The sequence below is a fragment of the Sander lucioperca genome, chromosome 9 (assembly GCF_008315115.2).
Source record: "Sander lucioperca isolate FBNREF2018 chromosome 9, SLUC_FBN_1.2, whole genome shotgun sequence".
NCBI lineage: Eukaryota > Metazoa > Chordata > Actinopteri > Perciformes > Percidae > Sander > Sander lucioperca.
In genome coordinates, this window is record NC_050181.1 from 35,981,463 (window position 1) to 36,001,075 (window position 19,613).

The 19,613-nt window shown below is 40.6% G+C and overlaps 1 protein-coding gene and 1 long non-coding RNA gene across 2 annotated transcripts; both read right to left on the reverse strand.

Moving 5' to 3' along the window:
• Positions 1–274: 274 nt before the first annotated feature.
• On the reverse strand, positions 275–6,893 carry LOC116037357 (E3 ubiquitin-protein ligase MARCHF2-like). The gene is made up of 5 exons (XM_031281230.2): positions 6,564–6,893; positions 4,584–4,881; positions 4,284–4,479; positions 2,575–2,784; positions 275–1,678 (listed from the first exon to the last, which is right to left on the reverse strand). Exons 2-5 carry the CDS (start codon positions 4,766–4,768, stop codon positions 1,523–1,525), a joined length of 747 nt encoding a protein of 248 aa, XP_031137090.1. The 5' UTR covers positions 4,769–4,881; positions 6,564–6,893; the 3' UTR covers positions 275–1,522.
• Positions 6,894–16,847: 9,954 nt separating this feature from the next.
• Positions 16,848–18,199, reverse strand: LOC118495900. The gene is made up of 3 exons (XR_004898352.1): positions 18,111–18,199; positions 17,521–17,586; positions 16,848–16,950 (listed from the first exon to the last, which is right to left on the reverse strand). It is a non-coding gene; the product is annotated as an uncharacterized LOC118495900 (long non-coding RNA).
• Between the last annotated feature and the right edge of the window lie 1,414 nt (positions 18,200–19,613).

Sequence of the window (19,613 nt, forward strand, 5' to 3'; positions counted from 1 at the left end):
ATATATATTTGAATCATCATAATTTTGATTTTTTTTCAAATTAGATGAGCTACTCTCCAATCTATCCACGTACCCCCTGGCAATTGCAGAAGTACCCCTTGAAGTACAAGTACCGCTGGTTAGGAATCACTGGTATACACCATGACCATCTTAGAAATAATGATCAAGGTCTCCCAGCACAAACATATTAAACGACAATTATTAAGATGGTTATGAAATCTCAGGGCATGACCCCCACAGTCATTGACTACCTAAAACCAACAGACAAGTCACATTTCACGTTGATTTAGTCCAGGAGTCCCTCATGTTTTATTGCACAATAACCCAACTTTCCGGGGGTGGGGGGATGCAGCAGGAAGACTACAATAACACAAAATACTTTGTATAGCATATGGTGCATACACTGATTGACATCTGAAAACACATTTCTTATTTGCACCTTTTACTGAGTACCAGCCTGCTCTGGTACATCTCTGTTTTTATATAGGACAAAAGTCTATAGTCTCACTATTGTGAACACTGGGTCTCTTCTAATTTCAATCGAATCTCTTGTAATGTAGGACATAACTACTGGTCATTGCTAGGTATCTCAATTAATGAATGGTGCATTTACAAGGGGAACAGGGCTGTTTGCTAATGCACTTTTATGAAAATAGTAGAGACGTTACCCAAATTAGAACGTAAACACTTTTACCACACCTTCAATACTATTTCCCTATACATTACTGCACTGCCGTTTAACGGCTGCAGTTAGTGTTATCCCATGTAGTACAATCTTCACTGACCCCCGGGACAAGTTTGACAAATATGTGATGCCTTAGCTGTTGTCTAAACAAGGAAAAAAATATTTGATTTCCACCGTTCACACAGCAATGATAAAGCTTTACCAGGAAACTCTAAAGGGGTTCAGATTGTAGACCACAACGTTGGTATGAGCGACTGTTGCCCTTGACTTGAAGAATATTCACAGACAGACTTTGTCAATCATGTTTTTTTTAGGTTTTATGTTATTATTATCCTTCTGCTGGGCTATTATTGGCTGCCCATTGTTCAAAAACACAGCTAAATACATTGTGAAGGGACATGGGGGGGAATTATAGGTAGTGAATATGTTTCATATTATACTGTAGTAGCATGCTGAATCAGTAATATCCTGCTACATTAGCTTGTGTCTTAATATTTCTTAAGTTTGTATCAGGGACACACAGTTGGGCTGGGTAGTCCGGTATCCGTGTGTTCAGTCGTTCACATCCCAGCGCTGGCTGTCCGTGTTTCCGACATCGACTTTGACTCCGGAATGAGTTCTAACCCCAAAACCACTTTTGTGGTCGGCCAATACTGTAGTAGTTTACATCAAGTGCTTCAACAAAGGAAAAACAGGAGGAGAAAGTAGCTCTCCCCTCTCAAAATGGTCCTTATGAAGTGCAAAAGTTTATTAATACGATTACTTTTTGTTTTGTTTTAGAGAGTGCTTCAGTGGGCGGGCGTTATTTTAAATATTCCTCTTGCCACCGCTCTGCACTCATACGATGGTCTCGTCAGTCATTTTCTTGGTCGACTTGGTCGGCACAGAACGCTGGGTGGTGTGGGCCCCTTTCATATCGGGCATGAGCAGGCGCACTTTTTGATTGGTCCTCCTCCACTCCGAGTACAACTGACAGTGATACCGAAATGAAACCTGAGATTGGATGGAAGAAAAGTGGGAGGGGGTCAAGACAAGCGGTGACACAGGGAGGAAAAGACAGACGTCAATAAAAATGACACCAAGATATTTGAGCGAGAGTAGTACGCCTGCAACAATATGCTGACTGAAACTGCGTCTGCTACACGAGCTGGGAGCAAAAGGGCTAATCATTCACAATTTTGCATTTCGAATGATTGTTTTGCTGAAGGTAAAAGGATGGGTTTCTGAAGAAAGTTTCAGATTCACAATACATCCTCTTTTAAAGTATGTGATCCAGTTACATTCAGTTAAGGATAGGTACAGATTAAAAGACATCTTATTCTTAATCTTCTCAATGAGTTATGCATGTATGAGCCTGCATGAACTATCTGGCCAACTTTCAAACAAATGAGTGCTCTGTGCCAGAGATTATCAAGTTGCACATTCCCTAACGTGCTTTTACTTTGTTCAGGTGCTATTCAATGTCCCAATGGGACCAGAAAACAGTCCCATAATTTCAACAATAACCAACAGCAGAACATAGATCTGTGGCTGTGGTTGTCTTTGTATTGTGTCTGTGTGCCGGTTCACACAGCCTCCATACAGCCTCTTTTTTTTCTTAATGTTAAATGGTTATATGTATGTGTTATTTAGTCCTGTATTTATTGTTTGTTTATTTCATATTCATGTTTAATATGTTTATGTATGCACCAACAACCAAGGCAAATTCCTCATAAGTGCTACTTACTTGGCAATAAAAAAAAAATATACTAGAAGCAGCTTGTGGGGTGTGAAGATGGCAGAGAAAAAAAAAAATTCATTCTGTGCCAGTGCCTCAACAGAAGTACATAGACTTCATAAACATGTTTTTCTCAGTAACAGGAGAATAAGCTAAGTAATGCCTTAGTTACCAGTGTCCAGAGGATGTAGATGGTGAAGAGGGCGATGGTGAGGGCAATGAGGCCGACAGCCTCCAGTCTGCTCTTCAGTTGCAGGTGGTCCTGGGCTCCCCTCAGACACAGCCAGCCAGAGATGGCTGCCAGGGGCGTGATGAGAAGGAAACACGCCATGTCGCACAGCAGCGTGCGCTTCTCACTGCGAGGGCCTGGGTCCTTCAGCCACTGGGCGAGAGCAAAATCAAGAGTTAATTTGGTTCAACTGAAAATGAGCTTGCTACAGTATCGCCTTAAGCCGCCTACACATGATCCGCAGCAAAACCGCAAGGTAGGGTGCAGAGCAAAGAGGCAGCGCAGGAAAATTCCGGAATTGGTTGCACCTTAATAAGGCAGCGGCAACTAGGTCAAAGTTGAAATAATTTGAAGTTTGAGTGGGTGCGCGACGCCAAGGATGGCGCTCCGCCTAGTTGGGCGGCACCGCTCTCCCCAGAGGAAAACAATGGAACGGCCAGCGCAGAACGATTTTACCGCGGATCACGTCTAGGCTAGCCTAGAAATCTAGACACATCCTAGCGGCAGCAAATGTAATTTGCAGCCAGGATCGTCTAGCAACTCTCTGTTGGCTTGCGAGCTGGAAAAACCAAACTGACCGGGCCAATCACATCGTGTATAGAGTCGGCGGGTGGGCTTATGGCTGCTGCCGCTGGCGAACAGCGGTCTTTCGAATCGGCTTTGGCTGCGACTCTGGAAGACTTGGAGTTAAGCTTTTCTTTGAGAAATGAACAAAGAACGGCACTGAAGTCATTCTTAAAAAAGGAAGATGTGTTCGTTTTGCCGACCGGATACGGCAAAAGTTGAATCTATCAACTAGCTCTGCTACCTTCTTCGTTGCTCTGGTTGGTTGTCGCGCTATCCTATTGCATGCAGAGGCAATTTGAAAGACAACCGTTTATTCCGCCCCTCGGATTGAGCCCTGCCAATGGTGAGTTCCCTTGATGTGGGTCTGGCTTGTCAGGCTAGATGTAGGCGGTTTTAGTGTTGATTTGATTGATTGAGGCATCTCAGTTTGCAATGACTATTACAACTACATTTTGCTAAGTAAATGAGAATTAAAAAGGTGAGTTTCCTGCATAACTGATATGGATATATTGACATAGATGCATTAATGTTTTTTAAAACTTGTACTTTGAATATAATGCTCTTGTTACAAGGTCAGTCGACCATATTATCAATATGAGCAAATCATCTCATATCCTGGAGATGCTACCTGTTGGCACACACTAAATGGCTTGGGCGGCAACTAACGACTATGTTCATTGTCAATTAAATTTTGTATTATTATATTTTCCTGATTAGTTGTTAGTTAATTAGTTGTCATCCTCAAATGTCTTGTTTTGTCCACAACTAGAAGATATTCAGTTTACTGTCACAAAGGAGAAAAGAAACCAAAACATTCTCACAATTTAAAAGCAGGAATCAAAGAATTTTTAACTCGACCTGATTAATCGATTATCAAAACAGTTGGCGATTAATCTTTGCAGCTTTATACATGGCTTAAAATTAATATAACAGACACTTAGAAAATACTTAAAATATGAGTCCAAGGACTAAGGAAAATAGTCTCCATTGCTTTGGACGAATTAGTCTTGCTCATTTCCACCTCTTTTTGTAAAAACAAAAAACACAGTAAAAACATTTATCCTTGCAGCAAATAACCCACTAACCTGTGTGAGTGGTTGTGGTCGTCGTTCAATAGTGAATTCTGTGTGACACAGTTCACAGTAGCTGGTGTTGGAGGAGGACAGCCACTTCTCCAAGCAGCTCTTGTGCACTTTACCCAGAGTGCCAGTGCAGTCGCAGGGGGAGAGCAGCGTCTCCCCTCCAGCTCCCTCATGACAGATCCGACACATGCCCACGTCACTGTGGAGCAAAGCAGAGAAGGCAACAATGGGATGATCAACCAAATCACAATGTAATTACAGTATATTCATTAGGGCCCCCATGTGAGTTCCTCCCTCTCTTACCTCTGCAAGCTCACCGCTTTGACAACGGTGGAGAGTGGGCGGCCGTCTTTAGCCGTCACCTTGGCGATGTACTGGGCCTGCGCGGTAGAATCGGACTCCTCCGAATCCTTGGAGGCATCAGTTTCGGCGTTCCCTGAGTAATCACAAAGGGAGCCAGGTAGGTGGCAGCACCCTGACGAAGACATTGCTCAGCTGAGGGTGACGGTGACCAAGGCCACAGTGGAGGTGACTTCAGAAGGTCTGATCCAGGGCCAACGTCCTACTCCTCTCCTCGTCCGTCCACCTACACAGCAACTGCCTGATGGATTACAAACAAGCCAGAAAGTATGGGCGACTTGAAATGACAACGTAAGTACAACATGATGTAAGATTCTATATAAGTCTCAGTGATGTGATGTGAGAGAGAGCAAAGGAAGCTCCAGCTCTAGGTCTAAAAAAAAAAAAAGCTAGAAAAATTGTTTACTGGAAATAAACAAGACACACACAACCTTCAAAATGTCCCAAAGCACGACACAAAATCCTCAAAATTCCCCATTTACCAAATTGTAAATCAGTACAAAGTCATTTTGTGAAGGCTGGAGCCCCACAGAAAATTGTTTAAAAAAATCAGGATGTCACCGTTTCTAAAAATGCCAAATATGTCCTGGAGCAGGGAGCAATGCAAAAACACATCTAGAACTTTTAAATTGGAGTGATAATGGAGCCATAAAAAAATGCATTTTATATTTAAAATATTTAACTCAATAGAAATAATTAATATGTTTCATAAATAATGGTGATATGGCTTCAACAAACTGGGTTGGCAAGCAAATACAGAATAAAGAACATCGCTGTGCAAAGGAAATAATTATAAGTGTTCAGGTGGTCGCATCAGGAAGAACCTGTGTAACCCTACCAGTCCCAGCAACCTGCCCTCCAGACTGACACCGTCACATTAAACAACTTCTATGAAAAAAGAAGCATTATAGTAATACATGTATAGAAGCATATTAGTGTATCTAAAGCCACAAAAAGGAACCAAACTAATGTCATTGCCAGGGGCGGAGATTTCTCAAAAGTCCCAAATCTTTTAGGTTTTTAAAATAACTTTAAATAACTGTTCTATGATACTACTACTACTAGTCTACTACTATGCTATTCCCCAAATAAATATAATATAATTGAGTAGCTACATATCCTTTTGTTGGCCTAATTTTCAAATCAGAGCATTGAAGACCACATTTAGTTGGCATTTATGGGGATCCTTGATTTGCAACTAGAGTAGCTCAGATTATTATGGGATTATGATTCAAATGTAGCAGATTTGCAGCTAAACATTCATTCTGTGAACTCTAGTCTACTCCAGCATAGTAAAACAAAAATGGCTTTTAAGATTAGTAATGCTATTATTTACACTTTGTGCTCTTTTTGTGTTCTGGTTTAAGAATGATAAAGACAGTTGGAGAATAATAAGATACAAAATGGGATGAAGGCCCTACAGGCTCATGTTTTTCCCCAAACGATGTAGCTACAGATTATTAGGCATTCTATTATGAAATGGCTTGGGAAGAAATCACCCGGGGCAGCATGCCGCTGTACCCCCCTAGGTTTGGGCTAAGGTTAGCCCCTAATGTTTACAACGTCTGGCTCCGCCCCTTGTCGTTGCGATCTAACGTATTGTTTTTAAATCGTCTATTTTAGCAATGTTATCATCATAATACACGTCAAGAAAATAAAACTTTGAACTGTCAGACTGCATGCTCACCGTTAATCTCCACTGTCTAACGTTTCTATTTTTCGATGATTAAGGCCGATATACATGATTGATAGTGTCGTTACTCTAACATTACAACCGCCAACAAAGGCACAATTCATCTCAATACTAGAAAAACATGCAAAGCAGTTGAACAGCTGTGAAGCAACAAGCTGCAATGTGATGTTGGTTATAGAGAAAAGTTGGTAAAATAGGTGAAAAACAGATGTTAGCGTAAATGTACTCACCCGACGGCCTCCCTTTTCTCGCTTGGCCTTGGTCCTGCGTTAACCAGACACAAGCTAGCTGAGCTAACTGGACAGCTCTAGCTACAAATGATGACATTGACATCTAACCACAAGCTGATGATATGAGGGGATACAGAAGACGACCACATGCGCTGTATCCTCTCCATGGCTTGTAGCATATCTCCCCCGGGTGATTTTCTTCGAAAAGGTGAAAAGAAACGGCTGTTTCTGGCAGGATTACTGGACACGGCTAATGGCTAACAGGCTAGCAACGGGCAAGCCTCAGCATCCCTCAGCTGTGCACTGGTCACGTGACGCAATGCTGCCTTCAAAGTCCTTGTGATATTGTAATAACGGACACATAACACGCATAAGTAATCAAAGTCTGAAATAGTGCCTACTCTTGTAAGAACTACGGGTCATGTTCTATTGCTAAATGTGATGTTAAGGAGGCCAGTAACCATGTAAGTCTATTGAAAACTAGAGATGAAAGTAATGCTTGTAATCTAAGCTGACCAGATTTCTGAGACAAAATCCGGGGACATTTTCAGTTCAGAAGCGTAAATACTCCAAAACAGGTAATGTTTTTATCTTTGTAAACTTAAAACGGGGACACTGCCCCAGGGCCCCCTAGGGGGGTCAGTGGGCATGCTCCCCTGTAAGAAAATGTTGTCTATTTTAACGTTTAAATGCATCAATCTGGTGCACTTTGAAAAGAAATTCAGAGGTTAGACTTGATTATTCTTATCTATGGATGGAAATACTTGTGCTGTAGCCTGAACTATTTTGCACTTCAGAATTTTAACCATGCACACACAGGTGGAATAGTTTCTTCTTCATATTTTTGCATTAATGTCATTAGGAAGCATACCAGTAGAAATATATATTCATATTTGTAAGTGGGATATATTTAAGTAAGTGGGATTGTCTGGAATCTGGCAATATAATAACTATTATGGTGGGATACACTGGCTAAGCAATTTACAAAAATGTCTGTGCTGACATAAATAGTTTACATGTGAATACATTATAATTTTGGCCCAAAGTTGGAGACCATGTAGAAATTTTGTTGCAATTTCAAAACCGAATTCCCCGGGAACCGCTTGTTGTACCGATGCATGTGTTGAGTGAAGAGTTTGGGAGATATTTCACAGAGTAATGTGTGTGCAGAGATTTATGCAGAATGCAAATATGATAACATTTCATGTAAGTTCAATGTTAATTTTCTCGCAAATCATTTGTCACAGCAACTGGAGCTAATATCTGGAAATCTTAGATTCTGGTTGAGGTGGTTGTGCCAGACTCATGCCTTTGGCTGAGTCTCTATCTGTCAGAGGGAGAGCAGGAGACGCTTGTGAAGAAGTTGGTAATTTCATGGCGCAGATTAACACTTTAGCATGCACTATATCCGTGTCCCATTCTCATTAGGGGCTGAGCCCCCCTAAAGGTCTGATCCTAGAATCGCCCCTGCTGCTACTTTATACTTGTACTCCACTACACCTCAGAGGGAAATGTTGTAATGTTTACTGCACTACATTTATCTGACAGCTTTTGCTTTATTGCTTCACGCTAGGCTTGTTTCTGCAACAGCTCATTGAGTATTGGATACAATTAAACTATTGAGGAAATATTTTCCTTTGACATTGGTCCAGTATTAAACGAGATCTCTGCAGGCAACGGTGAAACAAGCTACAATGTAAGTTAATAGGACAATTATCCAGCTTGTATTTACGTTCATAAAAGTGCTCGTTTTGCCGCTGACAGGCTCAGATTAATATTCTAAGTGTCTGACAACATTATGGAAAGGATTTCTAAGGAGGTCGACCTTTCTGTTAAAGAGTAAGATCCTTTTTTTAAACATAAAAAGTTCGCGAAATTGCGTTCGCTAAACCCACCAGACTCCATGTAAATAAACAGTCATTTTAGCATCGTAAAATATGGGCACATGCACGTTTAGGGTGCGCGTTTGGTCAATGTTTTCTTTCTTTTATTCCAATTTCGGGTCTTTCTGGGGACAGCTGCAGCCGGGGACAGGTCACCGAAACCGGGGACTGTCCCCGGAAACCGGGGACGTCTGGTCACCCTATTGTAATCACTTAATTTGCCCCATTAATGTTTTTATTTAAACATGAGTTAGCTCAAGAGCATAATGTAGATTAAACAAAGAGTCTACAAAACTATAGGCACTTTTGTGTCCTTGGCCTTTTTTTGTAAATAAATAAACTATGCACAAATACATTGTCATTATGAAGTTCATGCTCCAGCATCCTAGTAACTGAAGTGTTATTGAGGAGTCAATGATGAGGACTTGAGGATAAATCCAACGTAACTTTACTTCCACCTTAGGACCCCTTACATACATGCAGGTACAACTACAACTCCTGTAGTGCATATCACTCCGCCTAGGGTGGTAATCTAGTTCCAAATAACATATCACAACATCCCCCCTATTTAACTTAGACCTTCCTAGATAATCAGAAAAAACATTACAAATATATGTCTAGCTGTGTGTCCACCATACAAGAATAACTGAATTCAGTTCTTTGTTTCCAAAGATTAGCATTAACTGTCACTACACATATTTCAAAACATTTCACTCAATTACCATAACTTGTGCTTCTATTGGCAAACCATACCTTTTTTCTATCAACCAACTCATTTAAAGCATAACATATCCATCTTGAACATGGCGATAGGTAAATGATTTCTTGTTTCTTCCCGCCAATAAACATTAAATGCTACACGAGAAAGTAGGCAAGACAATGTTCTGCTTGGGTGGATTACGCTCACTGCTAAACATAGTCTCTGTAGTGAGCTGGTTTGACCACAGCCCTTCCAAATCGTGTACGGATTGGCTGAGGGCTCTTGGGGTCCGATGCTTCTGATTCAGATCCACAGGATGATGCGGTCTGTGTCTGATCACTGTGACCCTCCTGGCCTTCATCCAGTGCTTGTGGCCCCGCAAAGCAAATTCTTTTCACAGTCTGTTGCATCTGTGTGTTGTACGGTCCACGTAGGTGACTCCTGCAACGCCTAATCATATTTCCATTAGGCGTTTGAACAATGTAGCTCCGTGGCTCATTGCACTTTTGCTGGACAACTGCTGGGTGCCATGTCCTTCTCTCTTTGTTCCACACGGTCACATGCTGTCCAGGACGGAGCTGTCAGTGTCCCTCTTTACCTGCGTCTGCTCAGCTTGGCAGTAGGGTGGTGACAGGCCTGCCAAAAAGCAGTTCTGCAGGTGAAGGCAGTTTGCTGTCAATAGGTGTCGCTCTTACTTGTAGCAAAGCTATGTGAAGGTCACCTTTGTTTTGCTGTGTTTTCTTCACAATGGCTTTGATGTGTCGGACATGTCTTTTAATAAATCCATTGCTTTTGGGATAGTGGGGTGAACTGATGATGTGTCTTACTCCCCATTCTTTCACAAGTCCCTTGAAGGTGTGTCCTGTGTACTGCGTCCGGTCGTCCGAACAAGGACATGTATCTCTGCATTTTTTGTGTGACTGCATGGCTGGATACTGGAGTGGGCATTTCATCTACAAGTGGATATTTTGAGTATCTGTCTACAGTCAACATGTAGTGGCGGCCATTGACTTCAAAAAGGTCAGAGGCTATTGACTGCCATGGTTTGGATGGTATTTTGTGTGGTTTGAGAGGCTCTTTTGGGTTTGCATCTTGATGCTCTGCACACACACTGCATGATCTGCAGATTCTTTCAACGTCGTCATTCATCTTTGTCCAATAGACACTTTCTCTTGCCAGCCGGCGTGTCTTTTCTATGCCTTGGTGGCCCACGTGTAGTTGTGTGAGTATGTCTTCAGTCATGGAGTCTGGAATGAGTACCTGTCTGCCCTTGCAGATGACTCCTGACTCTATAGCAAGTTCATCTCTGAAAGACCAGTGTGGACGCAGGTCTTTAGGTAGGTCCTTTATGCTTTCAGGCCATCCCTGATGAATGAATACCTTCAGCGCACGGAGCCTTGGATCATCAGCAGTTTGGCTACGTAGAGCGTCTTGTTTCCCAGGTGAGAAGTTTATTATGGCGATGGTGTGCCTCTCTGGGTCCTCAAACTCCGTTTCAATCCCATCTATGCGCTCATCCAGCTCAATGTCACCGCTGTTTTCGGGGTTTGGTAACCGGCTAAGAGTGTCTGCCAGGACCATTTCTGCTCCGGGTCGGTATTTGACTTCATAATTGTACCCTTCGGTCTTAATCAGCATACGCTGGAGTCAGGGTAGTGCTGCATGCAGTGGTTTTGAGCAGATAGTGACGAGTGGTTTGTGATCTGTTATCACGGTGAATGACTTTCCATACAGGTAGGTGTGGTAACGCTGCATTCCATAAACTATTGCAAGCATTTCACGTTCTATGTTGCTGTATCTTGACTGGCAGTCCGTCAGAGTCTTTGACCCGAACGTGATGGGCCTATTGTTCTGCACCAGTGCTATACCTAGGCCCTTCTGTGATGCATCTACTTTGAGTGTCAGGGGTGTGCTGGCGTCATAGTATTTCAGACATGCATCCTCTGTGATTGCTGATTTTAAGTCATCGAAGCATTTTTGATGGTCTGCTTCCCATATCCACAAAGCATAATTTTTTAGCAGTCCTCTCAAGGTGTGCGCTTTCTCTGCAAACTTTGGTATGTAAGTTGCGAGGTAAGTTAGCATTCCCATGAATCTGTGCAGTTCATCTTTGTTTTGTGGGGTTGGCAAATTCTATGTCTGTTATTTTTGTAGGGTCTGGTTTAATGACACTCTCTGTGTACAGGTTGCCAAAGAATGAGATACTGTTCTTCTTTATCATGCATTTGTCGCTGTTGAACACCATACCTGCTTCTGCAGCCCGTTCCATTAGGTTAATCAGGTTTCTGTCGTGCTCTTCTTCATTTTGTCCGCATACGGCTATGTCGTCAGCTATACTGACCACACCATCAAGCCCCTCCAGGATCTGGTCCATCTTGGCCTGGAAGAAATCTTGAGATACACTCAGTCCAAATGGCAGACGTTTCCAGCAGTATCTACCAAATGGAGTGCGAAACGTTGTCAAGACTTGCGAGTCTTCATCAAGATGTATTGACCAGTATCCTGCTTTCGTATCAAGCTTGCTGAAAACCTCTGCATTTGCGAATTTTGGATTCAGTTCCTCGACCGTAGGTATCTTATGTGGGCATCTTTTCAGGCTGGCATTCATTTTGTGGGTCTAGGCATATCCGTAAGGATCCGTCCTTCTTTGTGCTGTACACCAGGCTGGAGCACCAGTCAGTGTGGTGTTCGACTTTCCGTAGAACATCTTGCTCCACGAGTTTGTTCAGCTCACCTTGGAGCTTGTCTTTGATGTGGATGCTGCATTTGCGTGGTGGGTCTATGAATGGCTCGGCGTCATCCTTCAGGATGAGTTTTGCAGTTCCTTTAAAGTTTCCTATTTTATCAAACTGATTCGGATATGCTCTTTTGAGATCATCACAGGTAGTTATTTTCAGTAGTTTTGCTTGTTGTTTGTTTTCCTTGTTGTCATCCATTTTTCCTTTAACTGTATCCACATTCACAGTCACAAGATTCAACAGTTCACTCGTGGGTAGACCAACTACAGCTGGTCCTGGTACATCCACGACATAGAACTTGGTATTTATCCATCTGGACTCCTTGTGACGGCATTGAATGTTGATGGTTCCAAAACAAGGGATCTCATGACCACTGTAAGCAGATAGTTTCAGGTTATTTTTCTTCAGTCTTTTATATGCATGTGTGTCACTTCCGTACATCTGTCTGAATGTGCGCAGTGGAAGAGTGTTCCCTGATGCTCCTGTGTCGATTTTTAACCAAAGTGTATGTCCATAACCGGGTACATCAGGTGGTCTCACTTTCAGTGTTGTGTAGGTCTCTTCTCTAGGCGATTTACTCTTACTATGTCCTCTATTTCCTCATCGTCTAGGTAAAGACACATTTTCTGTCTAAATAGTGAGATAGCCTCACTCAGATCCGGATCGGACCAGTTCATTGTCGGTAAATGTGATGCCATTTTGTCCGTGAATCAGCGTCTGCACACACTTGTGTCGCTCCCCTTAGCCACCTAGCTAGCTTGCTCCTGCTAGCTGCTTAGCTTGCCTAGTTCTCACTCACCAGTCTGGCGATACCCAGGTAAAAAAGTATACTTTAGTGTATTAGAAATATGAATGAAGTACATGAAGTATAAAACAAGTATGCTTCTACTTGTTGTGCTTTATTTAAAGAGTATTTAATATGTACTTTTTAAAAGTATACTTCAAAATAGATGTAATTAAGTTCAACTTCATAGTCCAAAAAGTAAGTATACTAATTTACCAGTAATCAAATTATTTTTTAAATGTACTTTTTGAAAGTGTACTTTGTTGTTAATGTATTTTAAATTGTATAGAAGTTTATTTTTTTAAGTATATTAAATTTGACATACTTAGAGTGGCAATTCAGTGTACTTATGGGAAGTATATTTTTTGGAAATTAATTGTTAGTATACTTTTTTTAAAGTGTACTATGATCTCACTTAATTAGAAGTGTGATTTCTGTACACTTTATACAGTACACTCTAAAATAAGTGTATTTTTAGTGACATATCAGAGTACTTTCATAAAATATGTTAAAATACAAAAATGTATAGTGGTAATTTAGTGTACTTATAGTAAGTACGCTTTTTTGTAATACAGAGTTAGTATAATTTTTGAAAGTGTACACTGATTTCACTTCATCAGTAGTGTAATCTTAGTACACTGTAAACAAAGTGCACTAAAATATAAGTGTACTTTTATTAGCATATCAAAGTACTGTCATAAAATATGCTAAAATGCAAACACTTTTAGTGGAAATTTATTAATTTACTGTAGCCTACTAATGGAACGTGTTTTCACATTGTTAGGCTGATTTCTTAAAGGGTCATTTGCTACAATGCTGCAGTGTGGACTAAGACATATAAGTACATTTTGTTTATCTACACTGTTACCATCATGTATTAATGCACAAACACTTGATTGAAAGAGAAGGGTACTTTATGTAAAAGGTAAAGAACAGTAATTCTTTGTACAGATATTGTATTTACATGTCAATTCAATAGGTCTCAGGGAATCTCGGGACTTCTTGGCAGTACTCAGCTTACGGCAATTTTCTTGATGCCACATTAGTCTCGTTCAATGTTGTTTGGCAGAGGAATAACATATACCTTCTCCCTGGATTCAACCATGACACATTTTCGTGTCAATGACTCTGGATGGATGGCATACACTATATTGCACTCAGACACTTCATACACAAAGCTTGATGCAATATTAAGTGTTGTGTCTCTGCACAGCTTCCTTCCAGACTTAACAAGCTCCTTGACCAAAACACAGTGTGTTGCACCAGAAACAATCAAATTCACAATTCTGACTAATGTGCCATTCTGCAACTCAACAACAGAGTTGATTCTCTTCTGTAGGCGGCTGTTTGTGTCAGAGTGATACAGTATTCCATTCACAATGAAACGGTTGTAGTAGCATGCTTGTTTCACTCTAACACCTAGTAGGTCATCTATTGCAAGTATGTGTAAAACAGAGACATCTGTCTGTACTGATTTACCAAAAACTCTGACATGGACACTGATCTGAACTGATTTGTCAGTTGAACACTTTCTGCCCTGTAGTTCATAGAAAAGATCTTTGACATACTCATTAGCATTAGGCATAACTGTTGCTCCTTTCTTTGTGAGACTCCTCTCCCTAAGGTACCTTTTCATTATTTGGACAGGGACATGAGTTGTGCCATTGAAATATGTCAACAGGGTGCCGTTAAAAGATTCAAAGGAAAATGTGGATGTGGCCCACAATGGTCCCCAGTTCCTCACACTCGCAGCCAAGTGTGTCATGAGGTGCACATTAAATGACACATTAGCTGTGCCATATAACCCCTGAAACTCCCTGACAAATTTTTTCAATGCCTGCTCGGCTATCACCACCTCGGCCTCTCTGATCCTTTCTTGCAGGAGATGATATACTGCAAAAACCAAAAGGAAAAGATGATTCCAGTATTTTCTGGGGAGGATGCCATTTAAAACAGGCAAAGCAATAAAACAAAAGAAACGACCTCCACTCAGACGCCTTCCAGAACTTCCTTTCTCACATAGATCGTGGTACTCTTGTGATCTCAGTTGGTGGTGAAATTTTTTTAAGCACTTCGTCGATCTGTTCAGTTTGGGTGCCTATGTACCAACCATGCTGATGGTTTGTGGAATCTAACCACAGAGAAGTCAGCTGTCTTGTAACTCCAAGGCATACACTATGCTGATATTCTGGAACAAAGCCTTGCACCATTTGAAATTTGTCTAGTTTCATTAGTTGACTTGGGCCTTTCACTCCCATTATGGGCTGCTGAGGTGTTGCATTCATGGCATTGTCGAAATGCTCAATTTCTGTGCGAAGACGGGGTTCAGGAATAACATATGGATAGGAGCCTCCACCTCTGTGGTAACAGAAATCACAGCCATAAATGCCATTAAACTGTTTCTTATTTTGGAGAAGTGGCCTTGCAACTCAATCTGCACTACATACAAGTGCATGCACCTTTGAAGTGCAACCATCTCCCCAGGTGATCCCATTACTTTGAAGTTCCTGTAGCTCTTTTACAAATGGAATTAGGAGAGTCTGTATATTAGGCTTGCTCTCTCCAAACCAAAGACAAGGAACACATATGTTGTTCTTCCTGTCTGTAGGGTGTAGTTCTATGAGTTGGCACTGAATAGGCCATATTTGGCATCTAGAGCTTTTAAAAACAGGGATCCCATCACTGTTCCAGATCAGACTGATGTCATCATCACCTATTTCACCACTATCTTTAAGCCTCCTATACTCCCCTCCACATTGCACATCACAAATTAAACCTGGAGTTGATGTATGTCGTTGGATTTTGATGTTGGGATTTTCCAGAATCTCTTTAATTTGCAAAGATAAACTGATAACCAAAAAATATGAACCCTTTTCTAGACTAGCATCCACATCAAATTCTGCCTCACACAGAACACACTGTGTCAAACCACATTCTTTTGTTCCAATATAATTTGAACACTGATGGCAGTAGAAATGGGGCACATACTCGCCATATTGGCCATAGGATTTATGGAAGAGATACGAGGTACGAGGTTGCTGGTATCAGTGCAGGGAAAAGTTCATGAAAAATCCGTAAAAGATGGTCCAGAGCAATCCCGGTCAGGTTATGCCTCAGGACGTAGGCCATTAGAAGGAGCAAACTTTGACCTTTGGTTATTGGTGCTCCAGGGTACAAAAGGTCATCTCCAAAATTTCCATCCTACAAAATGACACATTGAGATTGAAAAAGCATTCAGTACAATGAACAAAACATTCTCAAATATTCAGGTTTATCATATCTTGTCAAGTTTCTAATCATTTAAAAATGCCCTATATGAATGACACAGTACACATTAACTTTGCTCTACTACCCGAGCAAAATCTAACACAAGTAAAAGATTGTAATTATTTGTGATATGTTATTTGCTATGATTACACATGAAATGTATGCATTATTCTGGGAACCCTTGGGATCGAGCACTTGTGCATATGACTTCATCTAACCATTTTTTGTTTAGTATTAGTCTCTGTGCACTGATGGGTTTTGATAAGTTGTCATCACTGAACTTAAATTTACAGATATTTTAGGGATTCCTTGTGTGTAGCTAGTTTTGGGGGGTCCAACACAGTATCTCAAATATTTTTTGAGTTCAAACATCAGACCATATAGTAAAATGCTACGTCTAATCATCACTATGATCAATATTTTCTTTAATCTTGTGCCTTGCTGCACTCTTTGGGCATGGTTTTATGTCAGCCAGAGATCTCAATTCAGCTTTATTGTGGCCTGCTGAGCAAAATGGAAGTGCCAGACATAAAAATAAAGTCTTTGTTATTCTATTCTATTCTGTGGCAGAGGAATGAAATTTGTTGTTCAGATTGTGTGCATCAAGTCATCATAGCAAATCACTCCTGTAAAAGAAAAACTAAACGCACAAAGATGAACGCTGGCCTGTAAGTAAATGTAATCTTACCTGTGACGGATTTGGGTTGGGTCTCTCAGCCTCTGGTCCTTGCATGGTCTGGTGCTCTCCTATATCAACCACATCGTCCTTAGCAGCTGATCCATTCTGAAGTTGGCACAAAGTGTGTGGCAAGTTAGTCACTGAATCTGGTGTTATTTTGGTATTGAGTGGGATCTTAAAGCAGTAGAAGTAAAGCAACCTATAATGCAAATGCTAGCCTGTAAGTAATTGTAATCTTACCTGTGACGGATTTGGGTTGGGTCTCTCAGCCTCTGGTCCTTGCATGGTCTGGTGCTCTCCTATATCAACCACATCGTCCTCAGCAGCTGATCCATTCTGAAGTTGGCACAAAGTGTGTGGCAAGTTAATCTGGTGTTATTTTGGTATTGAGTGGGATCTTAAAGCACTAGAAGTAAAGCAACTTGCTCCAACTGCTCCACTCTGAAATTTGAAAAATGTGTAAGCTAGTTTGTTACTTAATTCTGCACACTATTGCCACTAACCTATAGGTTACTACTACTAGATATTTTGTTGTACTACACTCTGCCTCATATTGTATTACACACACACAAACACATATAGACAGAAACCCGCTTTTCTTGGCCATCCTGAACAATTTGGTGTATGATTTATGTGAATATCATACATTGTTCCATCATGAAGAGTGACTGTTTTGTTATTACTGGACATAAATTTCCACACAGACATCCGGTACAGACATGGGTAGTTACAGGGTAGTTCATTACATTAGCATATAGACTGGCACACAGGCCTACTGCTGTCTACAGGAAACCATCCAAATGTAAGTAATTCAACAATGGTTGGTCACATTGTTACAAAGTAAAAAACGTAAAGAATAGACAATTAGGCTATAAGGAATGAATTATGCGTTGTCAGTGTCCTGACCTTACTGTCAGCTCTCTTCCGTTTTCCTGCTGTTGGCTGCAGTGGTGCATCATGGTGAGCTGGAGGCTGTAAGCAAAACAATTGTCACCATCCATGTCAGTGCAGAAAATAAAATCTAACCAAGTGTAATTAATCTTATATTAAGATGAAAACATAATTTTGGTATTGTTTTTAGTATGAAGAGACTTACCGTGCTCTCTTGAAAGATCATTTTGTCTTAATTTAAGAAGACTTTGACTTATTTGAAGGAGTCTTATTAAGACCAATTTGCTCAACGCACTTGGAGCCAAATTTACTTGTTTTCAGGATGAGACGTCTTAAGTCAAACTCTTCTTAAATTAAGTTAAATGATTTTACGAGAAAGAGCTAGGTATGTCTCTTTATACTGAAAACAAAACCAACTACTTTTTTGATCTTGATATAAGTTTAATATCACTTGGTTAAATGTTTATTAGATAAGCAGTTTTTGCAGTGTGTCAAAGCATTTTGGGAATTAAGATAGTTTTTTGGCTGAAAACATTACACGTTGTAATCCATGCAATGTCATAATCATAAAAAAATACTTTACATCATCATATATATTAGCTTACTTCTCTGTCATGACGTCCTAAAATTCTGTCAGGGACTTCAACACCAGTGCTGCAAAGGTACTGCTTGTACTGTTTATGTCTTCTGCCTTTTCCCTGAAACAAAAGACAATTTCAAGACATTATAGCTAGCCTATAAGATGGTGGAGCTAGCCTACTACTTATCATGAATATCAGGTAGGCTTTCTCCATTGCTTGGCTTGCTACCAGCTATTATCCTATTATTATTATTATTATTATTATTAGTAGTACTGCTATACTAGGGCCTTCTTCTTTTTATTATTATTAGTATTATTGTACAAGTAGTAGGCTGACTACTACCATAATTATAAGAACAAGAACAAGAAAAACATAATTTAAAATAATGATACAAATTATAATTACCTTCCTGTGTCTGTATTCTGTTGTCCTTGGTGTTTTCTTATTAGTGACCAATAAGTAGGACTTGTACTTTGATTGTACAGGTGGCATATTTGAATAACTATTGTTGAGCACTGCAACAGATCAAGATTCAAAAATCAAGACTAAGCAGTAGATGGCTACGAATGGACCCAAGAATTGGACCTACCCACCAGTCGGTTCCCACATCCAATCAGTGTACGCAGCATCATCGACATCCAATCACTATGTAGAAGTTTGGGCGGCAATTAGCTACACAGCTACAACGTAGCCAAATAGTAACGGTTAATGTTTGAAATTCATCACTGATACTCAGGCGGTAACAGGGTAAAGTTAGCACAATGTATGGGTTATTTTATTTCGTAGACGGATCCGTTATTGCAGATAGTACATCTATTATACAGGATGCATATATAAATGCTGATATTACAGTCACCTGCAAGGAAGGCTGGATAGAGGTGATTTTGCCAGCTAAACGCAGGCAAGATCCGAAGCCGGTTGCAGCCAAACTGCTGTTCATGGCGGGTAAGTTCTAAAACATTGGAAATATTCTGAATAGGCTACTCTTTGTAACATTAACTAACCGACTACTGTCATGTAATTTAACGTTACTGATGATGAAGTGCTTGAAACATAGACTGTATATATAGTTCTATAAATACAGTCTATGGGTTGAAATATACTAGCCAGCAATGTTAGCTAATGCCAGATTGCTAACCTAGAAAATGGTGGAAGGTGATGTAACGTTAGGCTTGTCATGATGCGTTGAAATATAATTTCTTCAAATACAGTTCTGATATATTATGCATTAATAAGATGATTGATTAATGTGAGGCATTTACATTAAAATGAGATAACATGTGCTTCTGGCGTTTTTCCATTACATGGTACCTGCTCGACTCGCCTCGACTCTACTCGCCTTTTTTGGTTTTCCATTACGAAAAAAAGTACCTGGTACCTGCTAACAGGTACTTTTTTTAGTACCTCCTCAGTCGAGGTTCCAAGCGAGCTGAGCCGATACCAAAAGTTGACGTGAAAGCGACAGACGGGGGTGTCCTGAACAAACCCGCTATTTTTAAACAGTTTAGTCAGCTGTGTTTTTTTTTT

Excerpts from the sequence above, each read along its gene's own strand:
- LOC116037357 (XM_031281230.2), bottom strand. The coding sequence starts at position 4,768 with ATGTCTTCGTCAGGGTGCTGCCACCTACCTGGCTCCCTTTGTGATTAC. Across the intron at positions 4,480-4,583 it reads AAAGCGGTGAGCTTGCAGAG|TGACGTGGGCATGTGTCGGA; the intron begins GTAAGAGAGGGA and ends TTTGCTCCACAG. Across the intron at positions 2,785-4,283 it reads GACCACAACCACTCACACAG|TGGCTGAAGGACCCAGGCCC; the intron begins GTTAGTGGGTTA and ends GCTCTCGCCCAG.